This window comes from Colossoma macropomum, unplaced genomic scaffold, assembly GCF_904425465.1.
Source record: "Colossoma macropomum unplaced genomic scaffold, Colossoma_macropomum, whole genome shotgun sequence".
In the NCBI taxonomy this organism is placed as follows: Eukaryota; Metazoa; Chordata; class Actinopteri; order Characiformes; family Serrasalmidae; genus Colossoma; species Colossoma macropomum.
Window position 1 is genome coordinate 34427609 of NW_023494793.1, and position 27978 is coordinate 34455586.

A 27978-nucleotide genomic window follows, 5' to 3' on the forward strand; every position below is an offset into this window, starting at 1 on the left:
AAGCTGGTTAGGTGTTGGAGGCGGATATGGTTCACCACACACATTTCCTCTGATGATTGCTGCAGAAATGAATCAGATGTCTGAGGAGAAATGGATCGATTTTCAGACAGGATAAGGCCCTATCATTGTTTATTACAGGTGAAAGACTGGTGACATTAGTTTGTTCCGATTCTACACAACATTGTAAACCATGTGGAAGGGAAAAAAAGACACTGTACACTCATTACATAAATTCTTTATTTTATAACGTATACTTTCTTTACAGAATGGCTTCCCAGTGTGTGGACTGATCCAAAGGCTTGATCAAAGCATTTTTCACACAGGACTATGAAGAATCCATTCTAAATCATTATATTTGTTCATTGTGCACATGCTGTGTAGATTACAGGATTGTGCAATATACAACTCTCTTGAGCCTAGGTCTAATGATTAAAAAGCCAGTGGAATGTGTTTGGAAACGTCTTTTCCTGCTGGTTGAAACTGGAAAATGTGGCGTATATATATGTTTATTATAATCTGCTTTGACATTTACTGTGGTGCTTAAAAATTTGTAATCCTCTATTAGAACTCGCTGGTTCAAGTGCTGCTGTTTTACGTAAAGGCCGAAATCAAACAAGACCAGACAAAAAATGAAACAAATTTTCCTCCAGCAGCAGAGCATATTTAAAAAGAAAATGTTTTTTTGTATAAATATGGAAGACAGGGTTATGTGGAAAAAGCACAGTGGCGTTGATTGCAGAAAATGAGGTGTAAAAGTTTAGCTCATTCACTGTCATTAAAGCAGATATAAAACACCAATAATTCAAAAGTGCAAAAATTAGAACTTGTTCAGTGTGCAGCTGTCATGTAGAGGGGTGCTGGAGATTTTTAGACGCAAAGCGCTTCGTGGATCTGGCGTGAAAGGCATTCACGTTTAGCAGGCTGAAGATTCTCCACAAGGTGGTGCTGTTAGCACTCAACTCGCTTTTGGTGCTTTGCATCAATGACACTGTGCCCTTGTTTTTTCTTTTAAACTGCTCATGTAATTGAGAAACAGGTCAAATCAAGAACATGCCCATTCCCAGTGGATGCAAAAAGGAAGGTGCTAACAGGTTGAAGGGTGGTCAAAATAATAACTGATAATACTGAGTGTATTAAAAAGACATTAGTTAACATTTAGTAAGTACAGGGAGGATTACTGATAGCATCATAAAAAAAAGAGCCCCGATTCTATTTCTGAGGTAAAATGAGTTGATGGAAGTCAGATGTTTCATACAAAGCGTAGAATCTACCTCAATACTATATATAATCGTCATTTATTCATATCAAAACATGAGTATACAATTATATTCCATATATTAACAAAATAAAAATGAAAGCTCACCCACCCCCAGCATCTGATCCATATGATCAAAGATATTTATTACAATACAAAAATACTGTACATATGCATTTTAAAAATGATTAAGAGCTCTATCCAGAAAGCACTGAAATATTGTCATTGCTCCAAAGAGTTAATTATAAATTGCACGCAATTAATGAAAAAGAACGTAATATTTGTAGCCTCCTTTTTTTGTTTTTGTTTTTAACCCTAACCCTTTCATTAAAGATAAAAATACAAATCTACGGCTGAAAAATATGTCTCTGTTTGTGTCCTGCAACAGAGTGTCTTTTCCAGACATTGCAACAGTGGAAAAAGATGACAACGAGAGAGAAAAAAAAATTGTGGAAGCATTTGAATTCTGCCTTTGACAGCAGAGACATGGATGTGTTGGAACTGTAATTAAAACTCACTCATTATCCACATCTGGCAGTTAAGAAAATAAATAGTTCACGAGTGAGTAGATACAAAGCTATATTACACAGTCACCTAAAATACTTTTGCGCCTTTTGCTAATAGAGGTTCACAGAAATCATACTGCAACAGTTAAATTTCTGACCACTCTGTCCCTGATATAAGTGTGAGAAAGGAGAAAAATAACCTTTAAAAGGACAGTTTAACCAAAAATACCAACATTACTAACAGCGAATAAAGGCTATACACACATAATGTTGACTGACTAGCTTTCGTTTTTAGTCATGTCAGCACTTCTGTTCATCTGTTCCTTTAGAGCATGCTTTCCAGCATTCAGAAGAAAAAAAAACCCTATCCATAGAGACATAACAGAACAATCAAAAGCTCTGATACTGAAAAGCATTTTCTGAAGCCAAGAAAACATAATAACACAACTAATACGTGAGTATCAGGATACAGATCAACCCAGCCTCGGACTGAAGTACATCAGTGGAAACTCACCAGTTAAACTGTCTGCATTGGCACTGTTCCGCTACCTGGTTCACCATTAGCTTTTATGCACTATTAGTCACGTTAGCATGTCTGTGTGAAATACTCCTTTTTAGGAATGGTTCAAATACACACAATTTTCCCCTCAACCCCATAGCTGATCAGTTAAGACATGTTTGACATCTGAAGTTCTTTAGTTTTGTACTGGAGCTACGAGGTTAATACAAAAGTCCATGGCACTCAGTAAGACCTGTTAGCTAGATTAGCCTCACAGCTTCAGTGCAAATCTGAAGAAACCAAAGAATTTGTGGGAAATCGACTGTGGCGTAAGGGGAAAACTGTATAAATTCGGTTTTTCGGTGAAGCATTTCTTTAATGTTTATGAAAAATAATCCCAGAAAAAAAAGCACAGCACTGAGGTTAAAAGGATACAATGTGAAGCTGAATTCATGGTTTAGCAAGACGTCTGCAGTCCAGGATAACTGAGTAAAACTGAATAAAGGGCCACTGAGTTAGGGATGCACCGAATCCACTTTTTCCCTTCCGAAGCGATACCACAAACATACCAGTACCGATCCGATGTCTACATAACAACTACTCGGATATAAATTCCTAAATTTATGCAATTACACAATTTTTTCGGTATGCATTCTATGTCGAATAAAATGTTTACGACATTTATTGGTTGTTATCTTCACATTTGAATAGTTTCTGAGCTGCAAAAACATTGCTGTGCTCAATGCTATGGTTTATCTTAAATTACTAACATATCAAAATCATTGCTGGTCGTGGAAATCCTACAAATTCTGATGTTTTATATTTTGCAGTGAGGATTTGTCCTACTGCTCTTCTGAAGCGCGATACTCCCACACCGCTGACGCTGTTGCTTGCTTCAGTTAAGCTCTATCTACTGGCAGCCTTCAGAAGTTGCTACACCTCACTGGTATCCTCTACTGCTGATACTGTGTTTAAGTGCCAGTATTGTCCTATTTTTCAGATTAAGCCTAGCTTTATAAAAAAGGAATATTCTTCAAACAGTGTATTTTAATGCAAAACTAGGCTTAATGTCTGAAGTTAACCTGCTTAACCATGAACTTAGCTTTGCAGTTTATCCCTTAGTTCTGAGGTTGCGAGTTTGATTCATAAAGCGAGACTGAGGGTGCAGATCTTGATCAGTTCTGCATGTATACGAATGCAGGCCCAGCACGTAGCTGAAAGAAAAGCAGCTTATCTTGCTCTGAAAATCAGAAGAAGCAGTCGCTGAATGGATCCAGTGATGAATGGCTGTGAACCACAACTCAGCGGCACACCCAGCCTGCACAGATTCTCTAAGAAAGAAGAGAAAAAAAAAACACCACGATGGAGCAGCACAAACAAACCATGTGGTATGCGGATCTGCCTCCACCGGCCCAACCAGTCCCTGTGCGCTTCTCGTGAAGAAGGAATAACTACAACCTGCAGTCCCCTATCTATGATGCCTCCGCACCAGCCTGAGAGAGTAGCCCCTGCCTCCCACTTACCCGTTTTGGTTAGAGAAGAGGCAGAAGGTTCAAGTTTTTCTTTGAAAACAAAACAATAATTAGTCATAAAAAAACCTCCCTCATTAACCTGAGAGTGGGAGAGAACACAAATAAAGAGGGAGACGGCAGGAAGGCAAGGAAAACAAACAAAACAAAACGGACATCGGTGGAGCTGTTTCAGTCTATCTCCATGGCTCCACCCACTCCGTCGTGGTTAGTGGAAGTGATATGATTATCAGGTGGAGGAAGTGTCGGCTGGCGGATCTTGTCTTGGCGCTGGTAGAACAGAAGGTAGGCAGCGTTGGTCTAAAAGACGAAGAAAGAGATTGATGACTTTTTAAGATGCTTTCACTCATGTTGTTTATAGGACCCATATCCTTCATTTTTCTTGTGTGTGAGGACCAATTAAGACGTTTGTGTGGTTGCACCAAAAACAGTCGTGATTAATTTTTACATGAACATTTTTCAACCTCTCTTTATCCATCAGAATTAAATTTGATCAGAAACAATTTACCTACTACATAAAATCCATATTTAATTTAATTAAAATTTTATTTAAAAAGACAGATAAATGATGTTTTCCATTATATAGGCTCCTTAACGCAGAAAGAAAGGAAATGTCAAATGGTAAATCCTGGCCTGTACACCTCGTACAGCCTACAAGCGATGTGGGAGAAAGTGCAGAATACCAAGCATTCAGATGCAGTTATTCATATTGCGTCAAAAAATACTGATTGCAAAAATATGCAAACATACATCATTTTGGGGGTAGTTTTCTCACTGACAAGCTACTGATAAACAGATTCTGTAGCTTTTAATCCTTTAGATGGAAACATAGCTAACCTATGCTAAGCTAAGTGAAATGCTTCAATTAAAGATAGGTTATGAAAATGCAACACAGTGCACAGCCGTGTCTATTAACAGGGTTTTTATTACATTCCCTTCAGGCTAATCTGAACAAGAGTTCTTTTACTAAGGGAGCTTTGGATTCAGATGATTAGAGATGGTCACTCAGACTGTAAAAACTACAAACACCGAAGATTCATAGTGGATTAAAATCACTTCACAATTACTACTATCAGACTGAAAAAACTACAGACACTGAAGATTCACGCTAGATTAAAATCACTTTACAATTATTACTGTCAGACTATAAAAACTACAGACACTAAAGATTCATACTGGATTAAAATCACTTCACAGTTATTTCTGTAAGACTGTAACAATGATGCACAGCAGAGTCATACTGGATTAAAACTACTCCACACTGAACAATGACAGACTGCAATATCTACCCACACTGCAGATTCATATTTATTACTGTTAAAACTTATCCAGCTCAAATAGGGCTGAACTCATTCTTACCACAATTTGTTCTTCCTTTGCACAGGTCACCTTGCTGTCATCAAAATAATACCACTGCCCATTGTCCTTGTTCCGAGCGTAGCTGGTATCTGGACAGGAAGAATGGAAAAAAATAAAAATAAAATTCAGCACTCTGATGTATGAGGAGTCAAAATGTGATGATTTCTTTTTGGAGTCATGCAGTTAGCAACGTTTTGCTGTGTGGTGAAAATTACAGGACAACTCAACCCTACAACACTAAAGGGATTAACTGTGACTGAAAACTAACACTGTCACTTGGCATCATGTCAGGCTAACTAGAAACTGTAGTTTTCATTAACTGTTAATAAACATGAGCTTTGACTGGTTGAACTCTCTCCTTAATAGGGCATCTAGAATGAGTGAAACGTACAGTGTCCGTCCCGGAGGCCCCCGTAGTGGTTCGATACAGCGATCAGGTCATATCTGCTGGGAGGTTCACAGTCAGTCCCTGCTTTCCTCAGGAGACAACCAGAGAAGTCCAGATGTCTGCAAAGCATGATGGGATGAGAAATTAAGACAGCTGCTACTTTCATTTTCACCACGAATCTCCATGTCTACAGCCTTTATGGCTTCTGAGTATAACTCCACTACTCAGAGGGAATTATCACTGCATGATAGACACTGTATTACAAACTTTAAGAGTTTGAAAGAAAGAAAGAAAAAGAAAGAAAAAAAAAAAACAACACTCCTGCTAACCGTAAAGGGAAGTCAACAATGGTGTCCAGTTTCTCGCGGGAATACTTGGTGTAGGAGAAGCGTTTCAAGTGGATGATTAAAACTTCAGGAAGAGACCACAGATCCAGCTTCTTAGTCGCAAGCTGGTGCTTCTTGCACGTCGGGCAATACCTTAAAAATATCAGTGCCTTTAGTTACAAAGTTAAATATGTTGTGTTTTTCCCTATGTTTTAATGAATATTAATGTACAATCAGTGAACCACTTTTTCCCTAAATTTATAAAACTCATTTGTACGATGAATCTTTGTGACTAAATCTGTAAAAAGCTAACACTTTACTAGATTTTTATGAAATAGAAACAAGAGATATAAACATTTCTGCAATATTAAACTGTTAATATGTAAGCACAGTCATTTAGAGTGCTTTGATGTGAAATGCACCACTCTAGAGAAATTTAAATGGTGATAGGAGCCAGAAGCCGGAGGTGTTTAATGCCTCTAAAAGCTCCCTTGGAGAAAGTTATGACATGAAATGTTTATGGATTTGTGGTCTGATTTCAGAGACATTGTTTTATGATAGGTCTGAGATAAAGTTTGGCACAAAACATATTTTTTTAAATCCATTCATAGCAGAGAGGTACATACAGAGTGTAAGACAAAACTACTGACTGGTTGTTTTGGGTAGTAAATGAGGCTGTAAGGCTAAAAGCTTTGAAATAAGTTCAACAGTATAGGATAATAATAATAATAATAATAATAATAATAATAATATTGTACTATGATTTAATATTAACAATGGGTCACCAGTAACAAAATACATCATACTGTTTGAGGGGTTAAGTGGGTTACAAGGAACAATATACAAAAGTGTGTGAGGGGAAAGTAGGTTACCAGGGGTTTTCCTCTTCAAGTGTTTCTACAGTGGTGAAGAGCTCGATGCATTCTTGCAGCTGCACTGTGGTCTGCTGCTGAGGGACATCCATGCTCTGGTCTTTTACATATTTCTGTACAGAAAGAACTTATCAGGACAACTGAACAGTTGTGGGCAGGTGTGCATACAACTGCTAAGAGCAACTTGATTTATACTACAGCAACACCAACAAAACTACAGCAAAACTTACTACAGTTAACACTAACTAGAAAAATAAATGTGAAATGTGTGTCTTTCAAAAAGACAATGGCTATTAATATGTACGTTAGCACAGAACAAAATGGCTTGACTAAATGTCTGTAATGTCTGTATCAACAATATCCCACTAGCTGATTCAGAACCAAAGGTGTTCAATAAGTTTAAAACTAAATCTAAACAGCTCAGTGTAAGAAGCTGTTATTAGCAAAGAATGTGGATGGTTTTCCCATATAATACATAGTACAGTATAGCACTGCAAACCAGTGGATTAATTTGGGAAAACGTAAACTAGATATTATGAAACATATTGGGTTGCTGGCGATTTGGCTTAATTGTAAAAATTTTTTTACAATCAATCACTGCTTGTTTCCATCATTTTGGCCTGTAGTGTATTAACAGGGGAGAATCCTGTACACTGCCTTTGTAAACAATGGAGGAGACCCTGTAGCCTATACAGACTTACCTCCGCCTCGTTCTCATTGTAGTATTTTTTCTTCATGTCAGGGTCCCAGTCAATGGCCACATACAGTGGAGCTGTGAGAAGATGACGCAGAACATCACTACCATCTTAGAACACCAACACATTCACATGCACTCACTTCTCATGTATGTTAAGAATTTAACTTTCAGTAAAGATGCAGGGGTGGTATTTTATTACTATACTTAAGTATTATTTTGATTAGTACTACATACACGTATTATTGCAACTGAATTCTTGTACTTTTACTCTGTTACATTTACAAGAAGAAAGCTTACTATTTTACTCTTTACCTTTTCATTTAGATTTTGAAATGCTTGTTGCAAATCTCATAGGTTGGGACATTTTTCTCTTTTTTATTTTTCTCCAGTCAGAGTTCCCATGCTTTTATTTTTTGTCCCAAATTATATATTATATTATTCCAAATAATATTCCCATAACTCTGCTAATTTGTCTTTAAGTAATGAACAGTATTGCCTAGTTGTCACTGAAAAGGGTTAAGACGGATTCTTTAGTCTGGGTAACAGTGTGGAAAAAAACTGTACAACAACATGACCTATTAAAACATTTTAGAAAAACAATGCATAGTGTTTTTGGACTAAACAAAGAATGGGATTTCAATAATCTGTTCTGTAAAGTGTCTCTGCACAATGAAATAAATATGAAAAAGGGCAGATTTTAGTTTTAAAAAAGAGCAAATGTCTGCATATATAAATAGATAATATGGCATCTGCATATCTATCTGTAATTTTTGGAATACTTTCAATAAAGACTCAGTAGAAATAGTTGTAATCAATTGAAAAATTACTGAAATATCTATTGTTATCTATATGCTCACAAAATCATGTTACAGTGCAATTTATCACAGTAACAATAAATTATTGTCACTGTTCACCCCTGGCTCCTAGTTTATGCCCCTTTTTCATAAACATCTGATCTCTGCTGTACTTAGTCCAGCATTAGTCACCAGGCTCTCATGTAATACTGAAGTTGTTTCAGAGCAAACCAAAGTATATAAAATGCAGGTTTTCACCCTAAAAGTACTAATGTTGCTAATAATAAGTCAAAGTTTGTATAAGCCTCCAGGTTTCACTCACTGTTAGCCAAGTTAGGGTGAAAATGTGCTCAGGGGTTGTGACAACACAACCATGCTGAAGAGCTGTTTTTGCAGACTGGTTCTCATATGTGGACTGTATGGACAGGGGCAAGTGAATGTTATACTTTTAAGCTAACAATTTTCATAGAGTGCATCAAACTCACGAAAAAAAATGAAATGAAATTCTCCATGAATTAAATTAAAGCAAGACTCACAACAGGAAGAAAAAGTGCTGCCTCCGTCTGCCATGCCTTGATCCGTGGTGCCATTGGAATTCACTGCTTGGATAGTAAAGAGTGGCTTCCTCTTCTTCTCCGCACAGCACCGTCTAGCCAAAGCCCTCTTGTTCACCTGAGCAATGGGCTCAGCGTCCTCTTCATCTCCCTCGTCATCCTCATCCTCTTTCCCAGAAGCCTCTGCAGCGCCCTGCTCCCCATCAGCAGCATCCTGGGAGTTGGTGTCCGTGCTGCCACAGGCCGACTGGCCCTCTTCTGTGCTGCTGCCCCGGTCCGGTTCACTGTTAGACTCCTCTTCCTCCTCCTCCTGCTCATCTGCTCTCTCCTCCCCTTCACTGCTGGGACTGGCCTCTGAATGGACGTTGTTCTTGTTGTGTCCATCGTTCTGAGCATTCTCCTGTGACTGCTCTTGTCTCGTGGACGGGCCTGCCTTCTCAGAGTCTTCCTCACCCTCATCTGTATGGATGTGAAGAACAGAGGGGAGAGTTTAGGGGTGAGATTAAGACTGCAGTGGTTAGTCGACAAAATTAATTAGCTGATTAAGATGTGGGAGAGATGGAAAAAATAGTATATCACGATAAATAAAGACATTTTCACGATAAACAATGTGTGTCACTATATTCTGACAAAGACAAAATACACTACTATTGTCACATTTAAAAACGGTCATGAAAAACTATGAAAACAGTGATTATTATTTAACATTTCACATACTTTGCTGCACTAAATTCAGTTAAAGAGGACTAATCATGCTCTCTTTATTTCAAAACATGCAGCTGGTCAGTGCTCTTAAATTACTGACAACATCCACAGTATGCTCATAAAAGCCCTTTGTGTATTACGATAACATCAATTATCATTATAACGATAAAATACCATACTGCCCCCTACTAGCTGATCATGAAAAATTTTGTATTTTCATTTTGTGAAAAAAAAAAAACCTCTACATGCTTCATAAATGTTGATACAAGAGATACAAGTGACCATTCTAAAGTGTCTGCAATTGACTGCTATTTGAGATCGCAATTAGTATTGCTCAGGGTGATTTCACTTTAGCAAAGTGCTTCAACAAAAATTGCTTATTTTACAGCTTAGTCATTGTTAAAGAACAAATACTGGATTGGTAGCAGTATTAGCTGATGCTGGAGGTTTCAGTACTAGTTCTTTAAACAAACATCTTTTTTAATTGCAATTCCAAAATGAAACAATATACTGTTCTATTTTCAGACATGGAAAATCATGAGTAGTGAAAAAGCATGACAAGTTCATAAGTCTCAGTCCCCTGTAGCGAGCCTGGCAGTATCGTTACTAGGAGAAAACTGTAGTCATTTTAACATGGAAATTCTTGGGCATTCTGAGAACATTTTGGAGTAGTTGCTGTGGAATTATTTGGTTCATTGAATTCAATGCCTATGCAAATATAAGTCATGTATAAAAATTGTACAACTTTTTTACTTTTTCTGTTCAAAATCTATTGCTTACTATACTGTGGTTAAAAGGCCAGTGTGTATTTGACAGACATCAACTTTCGAGACCCCACATGTATTATAAATCAAGACCATTCCAAACTTCCATCATTTGTGTTTTACTAGTTCTATAATGGCGCATAGTGCTTGGTCCCCCTGATCACCACTTACGTTCTGTAGATAGTGACTCTCATAACAGCCTCAACGGTCCCTGGAAATAAAATGTGTTCTAAATCAATTTCAGTTCAAAACTAAATAAAAGTTGACTGTCTTGATTTTGAACAATGAAAATTTACTCATCCTGTTTTCGCACATCATTCAAAAGCTACTGAAGAAATAAATCTAAATATGCGAACACTTCACTGAAACTTCACTGCTCATGAAACGTGGTTCTCTTTTGATGTTTCGGTACTGTTATCTTGGCCCATAAAAATTGAGTAAGGACTGTTGTTGTGCTGTGTTTGGGGGAGAGAAGGATTCTCCCGGAGAGTTTTCTATCCATCATAGAAATAATTCTTAGTTGCAGCCCTGGAAAAAAATGACCTAAAACAAACATCTTTTGGTGGGTCAGCTCTCAATAAATAAAGAAGCACATTACCTCCAGTCACTCCATTGGCCTGATTCTTGTATAATTCCTCCTCATCGTCATTCTCTTCTCCATCATTTTCATCCTCCTCTTCTTCTTCTTCCACTTCCTCTGCTGGGTCTGGCTGACGAACATAGCGCCTGCAAAAGGATGTGACAGACCCATTTACACCTCCCTTTCTGAGGATAATTAAACTGTGCTTCTAGTGTCTGTGCCAGCTATAAATGGTATTGCTAACATCTCATCCAGCTATAAAACTTACTGTTAATAAATGACCCAGCAATACAAGTTACAGCTAACATCTCATTCAACCCTAAATGCTATCATCAGCATCTGATTCAGCTCCAAACTGCCACATTTAAAGGAAGGAAACACTGAACTTCACAGAACTTGATTTTGACAGGGAAAAACGTCCATGGCCTAGAGTCCAATACACCATAATTGCCCTTGCTCTCTCTGGGTGGGTACGATGGCCCCTCTCTCTCACCCTATCACTCAGCAACATGCCAGCCAATGCAGAGAATGTGTAGTGAGGAGAACTACCACCCAATGTCTTCTGGGTTTGTCAGATGCTAGAGGGCACTCCTGGATGAGTCCAAAAAAAGGAATGGGTTCCTATGGAGCTTTTGTGCAAAATCATAGTTGGTAAATGCTGCATCATTTGTTCATACAGAAAAATGTGCTCGTTTTCTCAACACAGAACAGCATAAGTCTCTCAACAATGCTGATATATTTTTAAACTCTAGTTTTGAGTTTTTCTAACAGTGTATAATGTACGTTCAGAATGTCAGTAAGCGCAAACCGCTTTGCTCAGCCAATGAGCTGATCAGCACACCCACCAATCACTATTCAGTAGCAGTAATGCCAAACAATCAGCACTCAGTAGCACTAATGCTAGCATTGTACAGCCCCAAACCAGTTTGCTGTTAAAAATGGAAAGATACTGGTATGTTTTCTTAGTTTTTTTAGTGAAATAAATCCTCATACTTTCCAAAATTAAAGGAAGGTCCTGCACAAATCATTAGAAATGTTTCATTTTTCGATTTTAGCCATTTAGCTCCATTCAGCCCATTCACTAAGGACTAGCTCGCAGGCATCTTCCAGCATTTTGCAGTTATTTTATTCATATAATAGGACAATTACGAAGTGGCCAGGCTCCCTTTTATACTGGCTCTGGCAGCTGCTGGCTGACGTAACAGAACTGGCAGCCAGTGTTCTCCTCCAAACACACTAAGCTGTCAAACTGTGTTGCTTTAGAGGACATTAAAAAAGATGAGCTGTGTTCAGGAGGAAGCAGCTTAGTTGCATCATGTGATCGGGGGAGATCTAACTAGCAGCTGGAAGTGACCACAACAAAACTGGTGGAAAACTGGGTAAAATAAATAAGTGAATAAAAACAAAAAAATAAAATTCTTGTAATTATTCAGGTATGTGTAGTATCTGATGTTTGCTACTTTAGTTTGCACTATGAGGCTAATGTGGCTAACAAGTATCAGAACCTTTCGAACTGTGTGCATAAATCATCATAAGTCTCAAACACACTTGCTCATGTAGTTTCTGACACTGTATGATGTACACTGTTATTATTTTAAGGAAAGTGTAGGTTTGTGATATGCAGGTTGCTTGATCATAAAATCGTAGCTATAAGTTTCCATTACTTGTTGCAAAACTAAAGAAGCAAACATCGGACACCAATTATGTCCTGGCGGATTAATTACATTTAAGGGGAATTACATGTAAATTTAATTTTTAGCCAGTACTTTATCTTCTCTCTGGTTCAGCGTTTCTAGAAGCACAAAGCAACAAACCAGTACAAACATGAGCACTCACGCCAGGCGCTGCAGGAAGAGCTGGTACAGGGCGTCTCTGGTGCATTGAGCCCGCGGCAAAGCCATGAGCAGAGGATGGCCAAAAAGCGTTGTGCTGTAGTTGCTGCCCCCTGAGCCGTAGTCTCGGTAGTGGGAACGTTCACGCATGTAGACAGCCAGCAGAACCTCCTCTTCATCTTCACAAGCACAGGTGCTGCTTAGCTCATACCTGCAAGAACACAACCAAAGAAACTAGCTGCATAATCTCTCTTTTTATCGTTATGAATTTTGTTAAAGCTACATTATGTATGTTTTGGTGATGTGGTGACCTCTCTGGTAGGAATGCCTAATTGCAAGTAACATTTTGTAACATTGGTTGTGCTCTGCAACCCTTCTCTGAGTGATGAATGTGATGACTGTGTGTACGTTGAAAGGGTATTCAAAGAGAACAGCTTACTAAATAAGTTTGGAAACTGTTTGGATAAAATCGATAATTGCTTGTTTAACTAGAAAATATATCTTTCCAATTATTTTTGATATTACCCAGACTTACTCAGTAATGCAATTTTTTACAATTTTAACAAAAAATCTTGTAGTCTAAAGTGTATTATAGAACTACAGTATATTTACAAACCTTTGTTTCTGAAATAAATACATTGCAAAAGCAATTTACTGTCAAAGATGTTAAAAAGGAAGTGAACAATACTGGAACTGTCAACTGTTAAAAGGCTGATAAGTTGATGATGAGCAGATAAGTTGATGATGAGCAGGATATGTTAACTGGCGACATCAGCATTTCTTCAGTGTTAGCATGGTCTGAATGAGTTAGCTCTTTAAAGGCCCTTTTAGGACAGTCTTTACATGTAAACCCGTCAGTCTATTTTGTCAAAACATTACTACCATAATATCAAAATCAGGGTAAACTACAAATGAAGCATATACATTAAATTTGCTCAACAGATTAAATAAAGCTTACACAAAGATGTCATCTCTGTCCAGTATACAGCTCAGAGACTCATCTACATGGTAGATCTTGTAGAAACGATGGTTAAACACATCCGCCACTACCATCTGATAGAGCAGAAGAAAAAGGACATTCAGCATGTTACATCATGCATACAGACAAACGTCAAGATTTTAACTGACTGTTAATGTGAAGATGTGCCCAAATCAAATGAAGAATAATGAGCACGTACATAAGGAGCTCTTATCAGCTCATTTTGTACAAATGTGTGCTCTCACCTGGTTAGCAGAGATGCCTGTTGTTTGAGAGAGGGCCATGCACAAATCAATCACTTTGCCAGCTTTAGGGACGACCACTCGGTGCTAGACAGAGTCAGAGAAAGGGAGTCATTTTTAAGTGTGCTTTTTCAAATATAATTATATGAAGTGTTGTTAGAACATTTTTTATAATCAAATCCAGTGTTTTAATACCCTTTAAGGCCTCTTCAGATGAAAAAGAATGGCATTTCCATCAAACAAACTCAACTGTGACCTGTATTAATATCTATTTTATCCAGATCAAACATATACATACACGTTTATATGTGTGACATATATCATTGTCATTGTCAGTTCTGCCATCCTCTAACCCTAATAAACAGTGGTTAGTTTCTGACCACATGATTACCATTGGCTGGATATTTGTGTGGGTTTACCAAAAACAGACATTATTTATTTTTACAGGACTATTTTTTTAATCTTTCTTTATCAACTGGAATTAAACTGCTTGTTTTTGTTAGAGCATAATTAAGACTAATATATGTAATTACTCTCTGCTCTGATTGGAAAAAGTGGTTCAGCCTGAAACACTCCTTGTAACTTCAATGTGAATGAGCAGAGCTAAACTGCTGTAGGCTGAAAATATGGAAATATGAAAATGTTTTTCGTGACATCATAAAAACAATGGATTCAAAAAGGGCTATCTTTGCTGCATCATTTCCATACATGGTCTGCATGGACTGGGGAATGAATGGTTTGTTTTGAAACTTTCATAGTGCTTATATATCAAAACGATGAGGAAAACTTTAATATACATAGTTTTCAACCCAACCTTCTAAAAATTTTTAAATCTGTTTAAATCTCTTTTAAGACATAATAAGACTCTTTAAGGATCTGAGGGAACGCTGTATGAGGATCCACCAATCATTGGTGTTGTGTGCAATCCACTTATTTAAAGCTGATTTTTAAAGGATTCTCCACATAAAAAGTGCCACTGTTGCCACAAAATGAAACACAGCAGAAGCTATCAAGAGATCCAGTGATGTATTTTGATGTAGTATGCTTACCTGCACAGGTTTTGATAAAGGGTCGAGGGAAACGAAGAACACCTCCATGACCCTCTCCTTGCTGACAGGCAGGGGCACACTCAAGTAGCAGAAAGGGTCAAAGGTCACAGACACCTTGTGGCACTCGGGGCAGACAAGTGTGGACTTAAACAGTCCATGGAAGGTGTCCACGATCACCGAGTCGTTCCGCCTCCTGTGGTTACGCCATGCCTCCTCAGCCACTTCCTGTGCACAAACAGAACCATTTTAGATGCTTAAGTAAACCTGTGTTTGTAGGTTAACAGTGGCTTATTATTCTGAAATGTCCCTTAATGGTTTGATAAGAACCATTTCCACCAACTAAAGTAAACCTGAAATATTTTTGTTGTGCAAAATCATAAAAGCAAAACTAATAAGTATAAGCTATAACAATATTGCTTTTTAAAACTACTAGTCATGTCACTCCACTGCTGCGCTCCCTTTACTGGCTTCCTGTAGCCGCACACATCAGATTTAAAACCCTGATGCTTGCCTACAAAGCCAAAAACACACCAGCCTGTCCCTGCCTGATGGCAATGGTCAAAACTCGAACTATACCTCGAGCCCTTCGAGCTTCGAGTACAGCTCGGCTTGACCCGCCATCCTTCAAGACACGTGGAAGACAAGCATCAAGACTTTTCTCTGTACTGGCACCCAGTTGGTGGAACGACTCCCACTGGCTATCCGATCAGCAGAGTTTCTCCCGGTCTTCAAACGAAGACTGAAGACACATCTCTTTATACAGCACTTAAATGAGCACTGAGTTAAGTATTTTATTCTTATGTATTGTGCTGCATTTATTGAAATGTATTGCAATGCGCTGTGTTTAATTCTGTTCCTTTTTCTCTGGGCTTTTGTTTCTAGCAGTATCTGAGCTCAGGACCAGCTTTCTCTCTAACCTGTTTGTAACTAGCAAAGATACTTTCTCTAGATGGACAAAGCACTTTTAGTAAGTCGCTCTGGATAAGAGCGTCTGCTAAATGCTGTAAATGTAATGATACTAAGTGATGTCTTACTTTCTACTAGGCTGGATTTGGTTTCTTATTTGACAGCTTCTTCTTGAAAGGTTCTACATATTTACAGGTGCCAGAATATAACAGCTACACCATTTAAGGTGGAACAGGAATTTCAAATAAGAAGCCAACTTCAGCTTCACCTAATTTGCCAAGTTATTTGTTCCATATATGCTTTTCATACACTTGTGCCTCCAACCATTAGACGCTGAAATCATGCTGGAGTCATTCACACTTCAGTACTTGGCCTGTTACACCCAGCTGACTGAGTCAGGCTGTTTCTCAGGCAAAACATGGTATACTAAGGCTATACTAAGGCTAACAATTGGGCATTCCTTTATGTCCCCTGTGTGACAAAGTGGACTACGTCAAATCCAACAGACTAGACAGCACCAGATGATCAAGAGGCTGCTGTGTTTTCATTTTCATTTGAAATGTGAACAAAACATCCCTCAGCTCCTCAGCTAGAGCTAACATTAGTGTTGTCTGAGCCATTTGTGCAACGTTATCTGCACTTATTTGTGGCTGGTTTAGAGGTTATGAAAAAAAATTCCACAGGATTCCTATAAGAAAAAACAACAATCACTATAATCTACTACAGGACACAACACAAGTATATGGAAGTCAAAATGTTACAGATGTTTATAGAAGTATTATACAGCACAATAGAAACCTTTTAGTATAACCTTATAGTATTACTCTAGATCTTTTTCATAAGGGACGTTACAAGGTTGAAGGGCATAAATCTAGCTGTTTTGCCCAAATGTGACACAGACATGATTTTTGTCTAGCAAACACAAAATCTGATCTTTTCAAATCAGATTTGAGCTGCCAAGAGTCCTAGATTGGATATTCCCCACCCCTAACTTCACCACACATGCACTGTCTTTATGTTCCAGCGTCACATTGCTGATTTTAAAAATGTGTGCATGCAGATCCTTTCAGGGCAGAGGTGTGTTCACACTAAAGAGACATATGTGTCACGACTGTGAACCTTCAAGTCAGAAAGATCTGATCTGAGCAAAAACTGAAAAGAAAATGCAAGTAAAAAAATAGACATCATAACAAGACTAACAAGACTTGTAATGTTACACAGCCCAACATTGCAAGCTGACATAATTTTTCATTTTGACTGGCTGCTTGATGCTGCCACATTTTGTCTTGAAATGTGGGATATTTTACTATTACAATTATAAAGCAGAGTGCGATCATTACAAAGAATAAAGTGCTCAGAATTGAAGCACTTGTTATTTCAGAAAAGACACAAACAATACAATATTGCTATTCCTGCTCAAAACCATACCATCCACACCTACGTTAATAGTTTTGAGCAGAGTTCTGCAGTATTTTTAGTCCATTAATCTCGAATTTACAAAATTCAGGGCTTTTGACTGTCTCTAGTTTGCACTGTATGTGAATAGATATTTGTATCTGTCTTAATTTGTGTGCTGAAATCATTACCTGATCTGGTCTGCCGTCAGCATCCCTGAGCTCAATGTACTCTTTGTTTTTGACGCGGTTGAGGTCCTCATGCAGGCCATCCAGGAGAAAGGACAGAAGCTCCTGGGAGTCATGCTGCTGGTAGCCCAGAAACTGGGACGCAAAATGGCCCACCTTTGTCTGCTCACAAGAACACAGACAAACGTGTTATATATTCTATGACGCATCAAAGTGAGCTTGCTTACACTACAGTCATGATCATACTGCAAAACTGATAAACAGCCAAGTATTCTGCCATGTAGGTCTTTTGATAATGACAATTAAAAAGATCATATAAATAGGTAAAGAATTTGAAATTATCCATTTAAGTATATATTTTTTAACTCATGATAAAACATTCGGAGTGACGTGATGATTTTTCTCTCACCTTAAAGATACGTGGGACCACAGAGTAGTGCCTCCCTGACCACATCTGCTTGATGACATCTGCATAGGCCTCTGCAATCTCACCCTTCATGCCCAGAGGGTTGTTAAAGTTCAGTTCGTCCAGATACGAATTCCGCAGAAAATACTCTGTCAGCGGCGGCGTGTTGCTCAGACACTGAGCACGTAAAGAGAGACAGACAGAAATTATATCCACCTATGGACTATGAATATGTAGTTATAGTAAGTTATAATTATTAACATTTCTTTGTAGTACAATAGAGATACACTTGAGTTTTAGCTTCAAAAACACACTGTAAGTGATCAAACATGAAAGAACAAGGGAGGAATGGGCAGAGAAATTGAGTAAGAGCTATGAAAAATTTACAGGAGCAAGGCATTATCAACTGACTGTCTTGAATTAATGAAAAAAAAAAATTGTCATAACTACAGCTAGATGAACAGTCCAAAAGTTAAAGCACTCTATTAGATAAGTATCTGTTGAGAGAGGCTATGGTGTAGAGCATGACATAACAGCTGACCTGCAGCGCAGAGTTCATGAAGCAGGTGTTGCCGAGGTTAGTGAGACCACACACTCCGGGCTGCCCTCGATATGTGTCCTGCTCATCCACAGAATTCCTCCTGATAATGTAGAGCCAGAGATTAACACACATACACTAGTGTTGAAACATCCGGAATCGTTTATTAATAACTGCTGTCATTTTACTCAACAATAACTTAAAGTGTATTGAATTAATATAAACTAATCACCAGAAGATTTTAAGATGTTTCATTCAATATCTCATGTTTTGTTTAATCTCATGTTTATCGTATATTTATATGACTGCGGGAAATTATCTTAAATCAGATCAATATATCTAATATTCATGTTGAGATTGTTTTAAGTTTATTTTAAAGTTATTTAACAACATGTTTTGCCTGTTTTAAATTACTTTATCAAGTAAAATTAGCTCATTTTGTTGGCAGATACATGGTGAGATGATTTAACTTGATAAATCATTTAAAACAAGTAAAATGCCTAAAAATGAATGAATGAATGAATAAATAAATAAACAAAAAGCATACAATCTCAAGATGTGAAATATTAGATACAACGACTAGATTTAAGATATTTCAATTGGCAAGATACAATTTTTTGCAGATTGAGCAAGTGGACTAAGAGTTTACTTTCCTGAAAAAGCTCAAACTGCTAAACTGTTCCTAAAATCTTTTTTCATAGAAAGATTAAAAGTGTATAATTCAAAATATAAAATGATTTCTTTAGGGCAGTCACTTTATTTGTAATTATTATATTGAATTCTACATAAAACCTATAATATATTTATTCTTAGGTGCAAAAACAAAATTATCTATAACTTTGTGCTTTACATTTGCAAAGAACTCTTCTGTAGTCATTTTTTTACTTTTTTAAAATATTATTTGTGTTTTTGTGAGGAGGTGGGGGAGACAGAGAAAAAAGGAGAGAGAGAGAGAGAAAGAGAGAGAAAGAGAGAGAAGTGGATGGGCACAGAAGGGTTTTGTCTAAAAACATCAAAACGTCAGCTTGACTGAGCAGGCAAGTGATTTTTTCCACTGCTGCTACTTGCTGCAGGCAATAGGGCAGTTGTTAATGTTGAACTCTGAAGTTTGACAGGATGCTCATTTGATGCTGTTCAGAGCCATTAAAGGAATTTCCTATTAGAGATTAAGGGATTTCTGTTACATTGCTGCTATTGTACAATTCTGAGTGTCTCATACACTTTAAAGATTTGTTTCGCTTTTTTTTTGTACTGCACTGGATCCAAGTCAGGAAGTCATGAAATTACTTGAGTTGAGTCTAGCGTACGAGAGCAGTGACTCCCCACCATGGTCTAGGGAGTACCCCCGCTCTAACAAACCCACTTTAACTCAAGAAGGGTTTGATCATTAGCTGATTAGACGCCTAAAGTGTTTTAGAAAGCGTAGCAGAGCAAACAAAAAGAAGTGCATGTCACAGTTTGGGTCTGACTGTCCACTGTGTGTCCACAGCATTTTAAATTTGCTCACATGATCTGGGGTCTGGAGCTGGGCCAGGTGCCATCTGAATTCCTCAACTCCATGATTACGGTCTGCAAAGCAGAGCAGAGCATGTCACAGCATACCCACAACCACACACGCCCCAACACGTCCATCCGGACACACACACTTGCACAGGCCCATACGCATACACCCAGCCACACACACACACACACACACACACATACACACACACACACACACACACCCACCCACCCGCATATGTCCCAGATAACAACAAAACTACACTTCTACAGTTCACACTGTGGCATCATACATGCAAGGCAATATCAATATTATGGCAAGCCTATATCTATAAAACAAATTAAATAAAGCCACACAATTAAAAGTGTATCTATAAAACAAGTCAAACAGAGTCATACAGATGTTACTGCAGTTAGTATAGAGAACAACAAATCTGAGAAAACAACTACAGTTCCCAGTTTTTTGGGGTTTTTTTTTGAGTTTTTTCTGAGTAATATTAGTTTTTTGTGAGTAATGATTTTCACTTTTCAATTTTGCTTTTTTTACACCTGTGCACAGTGTCAGATACAGAAAATTGGACGAGGGCCATACTTTTTTTTTTTGGTCATATGTGTATGTTTGTGCCAGTAGCTGCATGTTAAAGACAAATTCCCCTTGCTGGACAATCTCTATTTATATAGTACAGGTACGTTTAAGACAGGTTTATACAGTGAAACCTCTGACCACATCTTTGTGCTTATATGTGTGCTTCAACAGCTGACACATTTTACCTGCAACAGTATATATGTACACACACACATACATACATACCTACATATGCACACACGCCGCTGGTAAAATTGCATGTTTTGTCGATTTTTAAAGTAAAAATAAGATAACACACCCTCTACAGAGAACACACTTCTGCACATTTTAATCCACAATTGTTTACTGTAATCCACAACATTTTTGCTAAAAAAATTTGCTGAAATAAAAAAATAAATAACATATGGCCTGTATAAAAGTTATAGCACAATATGTATAATAAATAAATAGAAACTGTGCACTAAAATTTGTAGAAAAATGTTATATTTACATTTGTTCTCTGTAAAGGATGTGTTAACTTATTTTTACTTAAAAAAAATCAACAAAGTCAACAAATGTCATTTGACCGGGGTGTTTAAACTGTCGGATACAAAAGCAAGTGTGCATAATATTACCATGCCTGATGAAAGGCAGGCATCTAGTACAGTCGTGTGGATGTTTCGTAGCCTCTCACAGCTGGTGTCAGAACTCTTCATCCACAGTCTTGGTTCTGCATCCTCCGCTACCTCAAACCGCTTCTGCATCACCTTCTGAATGGCAACTGTTACACACACACACACACACACACACACACACACACACACACACACACACAAATGTGAAAGTCATAATGCAGGCTACAACACAGCAATGTCAGGCAATGTTCCCAGAAGACCAGTGACTGGCCTGGGAGGCCTCTCACCTAATTCTGCAGACCCTAATTAGATACTAAATATAATTCCGAAATATCCTGCCTAGCAGAGAGCCCACCAGGAAGGATATGTAAACCCACTTTTGTTCTACCTTGAATAACATTTCCAGGCACTAGTCAAAGCATTAGTCAGTCATTTTACAGGCACTGTTTTGCAATTTGTCACAGATGAATCAGTCACTGAGTGCCTGCAGCCAGGGTCTGGACTGGGAACCATTTATTGAATGCAATAAAAATAATAATTTGCAATAATTTGTTTCAGTTTATTTATTCATTTCACCCTGGATGATGACATCATCTGCACAAGCAAAGGTATTCATAACTCCTCTGACGCATGTGAAATCAATTACTTGCCATGAAGCGTCAGATCACCCGACATGTACAGTGGTGTGCAAAAGTCAGAGACCACCCTTAACTTATTTAATTTCCAGTCAAAACCACCATTAAGTACAGGTTATTCATCTCCAAAACATAACAGAAAACATTTATTTAACAGAAAATTAGGTCTAGGCAACTAAATATATCATTTTCAATATTCCGTGTATCCACTCTTTTCCTTTATAACAGCTTCCATTCTTTTTAGGAGACTTACTTTCAGGTTTTTTAAAGAAATCTGCAGTGATATCTTCCCACACCTCTAAACTCGGTCTTAGAACTTGGTTGCATTTTCTCACAATCCAGGTAATCCCAAACACATTTACTGATGTTGAGGTCTGGAGTCTGGGGTGGCCAGTCCATTCTTCTCCGAACACCAGCAGTTTCTTTGTTTCACTTCCAATTATTTGCATCTTGACAGCTACACATCCTTTCAGACTCATAGCGCGGAGTTGTCTCAAAGTGGAAGGACGGACAGAAACACCTGTGGATTGTTTCAGATCTGAAGCAAGAATGGATCTTAATTTTCTCCTCTCTCTCAAAGGTGAAAGCTTTAAGTCCTTTTACCTGATGGGGACAGTTTTGGTGACCTACCAGGTCTTGCATGGTTGTTAAGAGCCCCCTTATTCTGTATCTGCTGATCCCCCCACTTATTATATATATATGAGTGGATTAACCTGAATAACTTGCACTTAATGGCAGTTTTGAAAATGAAATAAATGAAAGGTGGTCTCTGATGAACAGTACTGTAGTCCCATCAATCATCTCACTCTTGTCAAGGATGCTAAGTGCTTACAGGGAGAGACAGATCATACTAACATAACAAAGTTACCAGGAACCTTTGTAACAATTACTGTAACAATTATTTTGGAGACACACTTGCCCACTTATCAAGAGGGGAGTATGTCACACTAAAGACCTTGAATGAGAGCATTTACTAAATGTAAAAGGCTTAATGCAATACCCAGTGTATCTAATTTGTTTGAATACCCATAAAAAGTTACACTGTTTCCCCAAAAGAGCTGATTTACTCACATATGGTGTCTGTCCGGCTAAACTGCTCTGTCACAACATCATCCATGTTGCTATGGAGACAAAGGAAAATTTCCACAGGGTAGATCTCAACTTTAAGAGTACTGGGAAGGTCAATGACCTGGAAAAAAATAAGTTCACAATTCAGACTTCAAGACAGCTAAAGCTCTTTTTTATAACAATCTGGACATAAATGTGAAACCAAGCATTTCAGATTAAATATGTTTTTCCCATCAGGAGCTCCACCAAATATTGCAGCTTTAGGCTCATTTCACAAAATCCCTGCTCTCCTGACACTGTTTCACAGAACATGATTAACAGTAATATTCTACAATAAACAGCAGAATGAAGCTAGGACTGTCACAATAAATACAAAACTGCCTAACCGTAATTAATTAAGCTTATTTAAGCCACAATTACTAGCTTTCATAGATATATATTTATGTCACAACAAACAGAATGTAAACTAGATGTTTTTTTATTCATTGGATCGGGGCAAATACATGTAAATAAAAGACAGCAAAACATTTATTGAGACACATCATGGGTCTTAGGAAAACAACAACTGATCTAACCTCTTACTGCTGCTATAACACATTTAGAGGGCTGTGGCGTGTAATGTTTGTTTATTTCAGCTGGAGCTCTTCAATTAGGAGCTACTTAAAAGCAAGGAAGCGAGATAGCTAATCTTTGTTTTACATTGTTGAACAATGAACAAACATTACTTATCACAGCTTTCTAAAGGTGTTTTAGCAGCAGTAGGAGGTCAGAACATTTGTTGTTTTCCTAAGACGCATGACATGTCTTAATAAATGTTTATTTATTTGTGCTGGACCTCTGTCTGTCAGGCTTCTTACAATACTGCACCATCCCAACAGCAGTGAAATCAAGGCAAAGAATACAGGCAGTGTGAACAGGGCTTTGGTTAGACACCTATCTTACCTTTCTCTCCATGGCAGGCTGATCATCAACCATGCCATACCAGGACAGCAGCTTATGCCAGGCTTCTGCTGGAACCAGGACAAAGTCCTCAGTCTCCACCAGCCTCTCCTTCAGACGGTATGAATCTAAACCTGCTCAGAGCACGAAGAGAACTTACAAAATACTCTACAAATTAATATTTTGCACGCACAAAGACTACGTGAACCTTGATTTTCAATGTTGACTGTCAATGTATAGTTTAGCTTAAGCTTTATTTGTGTCTGAGAACGGTTCTTAGCCTGCCCTTTCTGAGTCATGTCAGATGTAGTTTACTAGTCCTTTTGGTCCATGCTGTGGTTGTGTTCTGGTTAACTAATTGGGGATAAAAACTGTCTAATTTTGTAAATGGGGAGCCATTCACCAAACAACATGATTCTTTGCTTGAAACCCACCTCAATTTTCCATCTTATATAATGTAGCTAGAACAAAAAGGATGGCGTTCGTAAACAATCCACAAACACAGCCGTCCATCAACAAAATAGGCCAGTTCTACATCAGTAGCGCTCTGAATACATGTTATATTGAATATTCAAGGTTAAAAATAGTGGTGGGCAACATTACGACATTTATCATTATTTGAGCATATTGTAAATACAGTCCGTATTTTAAGACTAACTGCAAATACAGTACAGTTTAAAGTACAGTTGATTAGTACCGTTTGAAGAGTCCATGTCATGGAAAACTGATTAAACTTATCAATATTTTTTAAATAAAATGTTTCGTATATGTAAACACTGTTAAAGTTGAAAAACATTCAATTCCCTTCCCAGTTCATGCAGTCTACATATGGTCAATTAACTGGAAAAACAGTTTTGATCTGAAGTGATTGTTTACCTGATGTCACAAAAGTAACATATTTACATATATGCACCTAGTCAGCCCACATCAGCTTAGCCCCGCCCACTCACACTGAAGTTATGAGGAGTGTAGAGATCATTTACCTTTATACTGTGCCTTTAAGACAAAAGTCTTAAATGTTCAGAAAGAAAAACAGCCAGTTTAATTCTAAGGGATAAAGAGAGGTTGGAAAAAGGTCATGTAAAATTAATTATGATTATTTCCTTTACATATCATCACACAAATGCCCTAAGCAGCCATCACAGGAAAAAATACAAGAAAAATGTAAGATATTGGTGTTGTAATTGGATTTAATGCAGCGCAGTGTGTCAAACCAGTATAAAAAAACTGTACCCATAATTAATGAGAGTATTTTTAAGGTGGCACTATTGGCCCAATCCTGGTCCTGGACTATTCCTGTTCAATGTTTCCTCCCACACTTAAAATACCCAATGCTTTAGAACTGACTGGCGATACAGTAATGGCAGAACACTGGTTACTGCCAACATGAACCAAAACCAAAACCAAAACCATAAAGTACATAAAATGCACTTTCAAATTATGATTGATGATGATTACACTGTTCACATCTAAAAAAACATTTGACATACAGAACCAGAGCCTTCCATGTACATTAGAATAAAGGCAAATTATACCACTAGACATACTATGTGTATGCATATGTCCAGTTGTCTTTTGCTATGCGAAATATGTTCCATCAAGATAGTTTCCTTATTACACCGGCAGCAAGTACGTCAGCATTTCTGAATGAAAAGTCACTCCTCATTCCCTGGACGCTTCCTGATTTTAATCGTGCACTAAACAAGCAAAGGAGTAGCCTCTTTACAGCAGCTAGCCAAACATCAAGATCAGAACTGTGCCTGAACTAATATTTAATACTTTCCTTACTCAGCTGAAGAGTTGCATGAGCACTTTTAATGCACTTCAAACTTCTTCTGCCATTACATAACAGCAGACAAGAATACCACAGACAGACAACAGACAGCCATATGTAGTTTTAGAAATTGACACCAAATGCTACAGATCCTACCAGCCTCTTTTAGAAACAAAACGATCTGATGTAAAAGAGCGCAGCTAAACTGCAGTAGGCTGAATAGTTGGAAATATGTAATTGCATTCATTTTTATGACACCACAAAAACAATGAATTTAAAAGGGCTGTCGTTTGCATATCTGGCCAGTACAGACCGGGGAGAGAAAGGTGTCTTTGAAACAGAGTTTACATACTACTTCAAGCTATTTTTTTTCTCCAAAAAAAGAGTAAAATTCAGTTTTCCATGACATGGGCCCTTTAAATAATAAAAACCTGTTTATCATTCCTTTAAACAGTACAAGACTCACTCTCAAAGAGCTCTGTGTTATCAATTCGTCCTGGAAAAGAAGAAGAGTTCTGGTCGCCGGTCTTCACATACTCATCCCACAGGTCAAACCATCTCCTTCCCAATAGATACCTGCAACACAGTCAAGAGTAACAATCAACCTGTGAGTTTTGGCCCAGTCAGATGAGTCATCAACTCTAAGTATTTGTATGGAGGGCTTGATCTGTTCCCCTCAGCTATCAGAGAACTTGATTCACAACTGCACTTCAGTGAATGCTGTTTAGTACTGGTTCTATCAGTTTGCACTGCTTCAATGCCTACACTACACTGTATCACCTTTCTCCTAGACAGCAGTAAGGCCATGACAGTAAATATATGCCAAGTCCCCTTGCTTTTGGACCTTCTATCTTGTCCTGCACTTTATTGCTTTTACAGCCTGTTGTGTATCCAGGCCTGCATGACAAAGATTCTTAAAACTTGAGTCCTGTATGGTTACCTGATATTCAAAAGTGCACTACAGTCATAAGTTTAGGGACAGGAAAACACCATGACTATACAGATTCGTGCTAAAGTGAGCCTGTCTGTCAATCTGCCATTCTTCTGCTCCAAGCCTTGTGCTCAAAAACGAAACTGATCCAGACATAGCACGTTTGAAATTCAAAAGTGAAACCTGGGAAATATCCAGACCAGCAAGCCCACTATGAATATTAACACACCAACTGAGCTATGTTACAACCAGTCCCCTATAGATTAGCTTTCAGTGTCCAAACTGGCCGTGCCTCCACGAATTAAGGCGTTACTTTAAAAAGCAGCTCAGTGTGGCAGCCTCGAGTGACTAGTTGCTCATTTCTAACACTATAAAGTCAGACTTAGGGGCCAATTTCATCAGAAACGGTCAACTTCAAATCATCCACATTCATGACTTTTTTCTCTGTGTAGTGTTATTTGCTATATTAGCTATGCTGGCTGATCATACAGAGTCCAGAACGTCGTCAAAGCTATGCAGCTAACAGCTAAAGTACAAACCAGCTTCATTCAACAGCTCTGTAAACATTTTATTCATTTACTAGCGCTTATTTTACGACTCCCCAGAGTTAAAAGACAAGCAGAAGAAACGCTAGACCGCAATTCGGCGCCTAAAGCGCCTCCAGCCCGCTTCACTGAGCTCCTCAGTGAGTTTCATTTTAGCCGGACTGTCTCACCAGCTCTCCCCGACCCGGAGCTCCTCTTCCCGCAGCAGCGCCTCGATCTCTCTCAACTGAGTCTCCAGCCCGGGAGGCTCGGTCGCCGCGCCACTGCCAGTCGCGGCCATAATAACTCATTTAATATTGAGAAAAAGCGCACAGGTCCACCGCAGAAACGCCGCAAATTATTATTATTATTTCGCAGGAAGCAGGAAGAGATTGTGATGATGACTTCCTCGCGCAAAAGGGGGCGTGTCTAAAACATGAAAGGGCGGGGCTTCTGTTTGTTTCGGTTACAGTTTTTACCTCAATTCATATTTATTTATTTACCTCGTTTCATGTTTATTTCTTATATTTATATATTTATATGTCTTATATACATCTTACTTCTTGTAGATTTCCTGATATTATTTATGTAATATTTCAGCTCAGTCCTTTTGTAAGCAGGTAAATTCAATGTTAAAAAAAGTTCACATGTAGCATTAAAAATAATCATGAAATCACTGAAATAAAATGAAAAAAAATAAATAAATGAAAAATTAGACATTTTGTTTGAATTAAAAGTTTAGACATTTTCAATGAATTTAATAGAAGTTCATTATAACACACACACACACGTATATCTATCTGTTTATCTATCTATCTATCTATCTATCTATCTATCTATCTATATATAAACACGGTTTAGAAACTTTTCATTAGAGACTAAATATTAATGGGTTAATTCAGTAAAAGTGAATCATTTATAAAAATCTTGCAGATATGAAATATAATAGAGTAAATCATAGAGTAAATTATTTAATATAGTAAATCACTAAAACTGAAAAAATGCATTAGATTATCTATCTATCTATCTATCTATCTATATATA

General features: G+C 37.9%; 1 protein-coding gene across 1 annotated transcript; it reads right to left on the reverse strand.

Annotated features, from left to right (window-relative positions):
* Positions 1–219: 219 nt before the first annotated feature.
* usp11 (ubiquitin specific peptidase 11) lies at positions 220–27340 on the reverse strand. Its single transcript, XM_036579349.1, has 21 exons — positions 27126–27340; positions 25946–26055; positions 23709–23839; positions 22770–22887; positions 21064–21209; positions 19871–19932; positions 18367–18466; positions 17829–18002; positions 17423–17581; positions 14931–15155; positions 13885–13968; positions 13619–13713; positions 12665–12871; positions 10847–10974; positions 8762–9238; positions 7436–7506; positions 6735–6847; positions 5866–6015; positions 5540–5655; positions 5149–5237; positions 220–4089 (listed from the first exon to the last, which is right to left on the reverse strand). The coding sequence occupies exons 1-21, from the start codon at positions 27233–27235 to the stop codon at positions 3961–3963; spliced, it is 2994 nt and encodes a 997-aa protein (XP_036435242.1). The 5' UTR covers positions 27236–27340; the 3' UTR covers positions 220–3960.
* Positions 27341–27978: the final 638 nt, after the last annotated feature.

Excerpts from the sequence above, each read along its gene's own strand:
- usp11 (XM_036579349.1), bottom strand. The coding sequence starts at position 27,235 with ATGGCCGCGACTGGCAGTGGCGCGGCGACCGAGCCTCCCGGGCTGGAG. Across the intron at positions 18,467-19,870 it reads AGCTCCAGACCCCAGATCAT|GAGGAATTCTGTGGATGAGC; the intron begins GTGAGCAAATTT and ends CTACATTATCAG. Across the intron at positions 9,239-10,846 it reads GGCCAATGGAGTGACTGGAG|ATGAGGGTGAGGAAGACTCT; the intron begins GTAATGTGCTTC and ends ACATCCATACAG.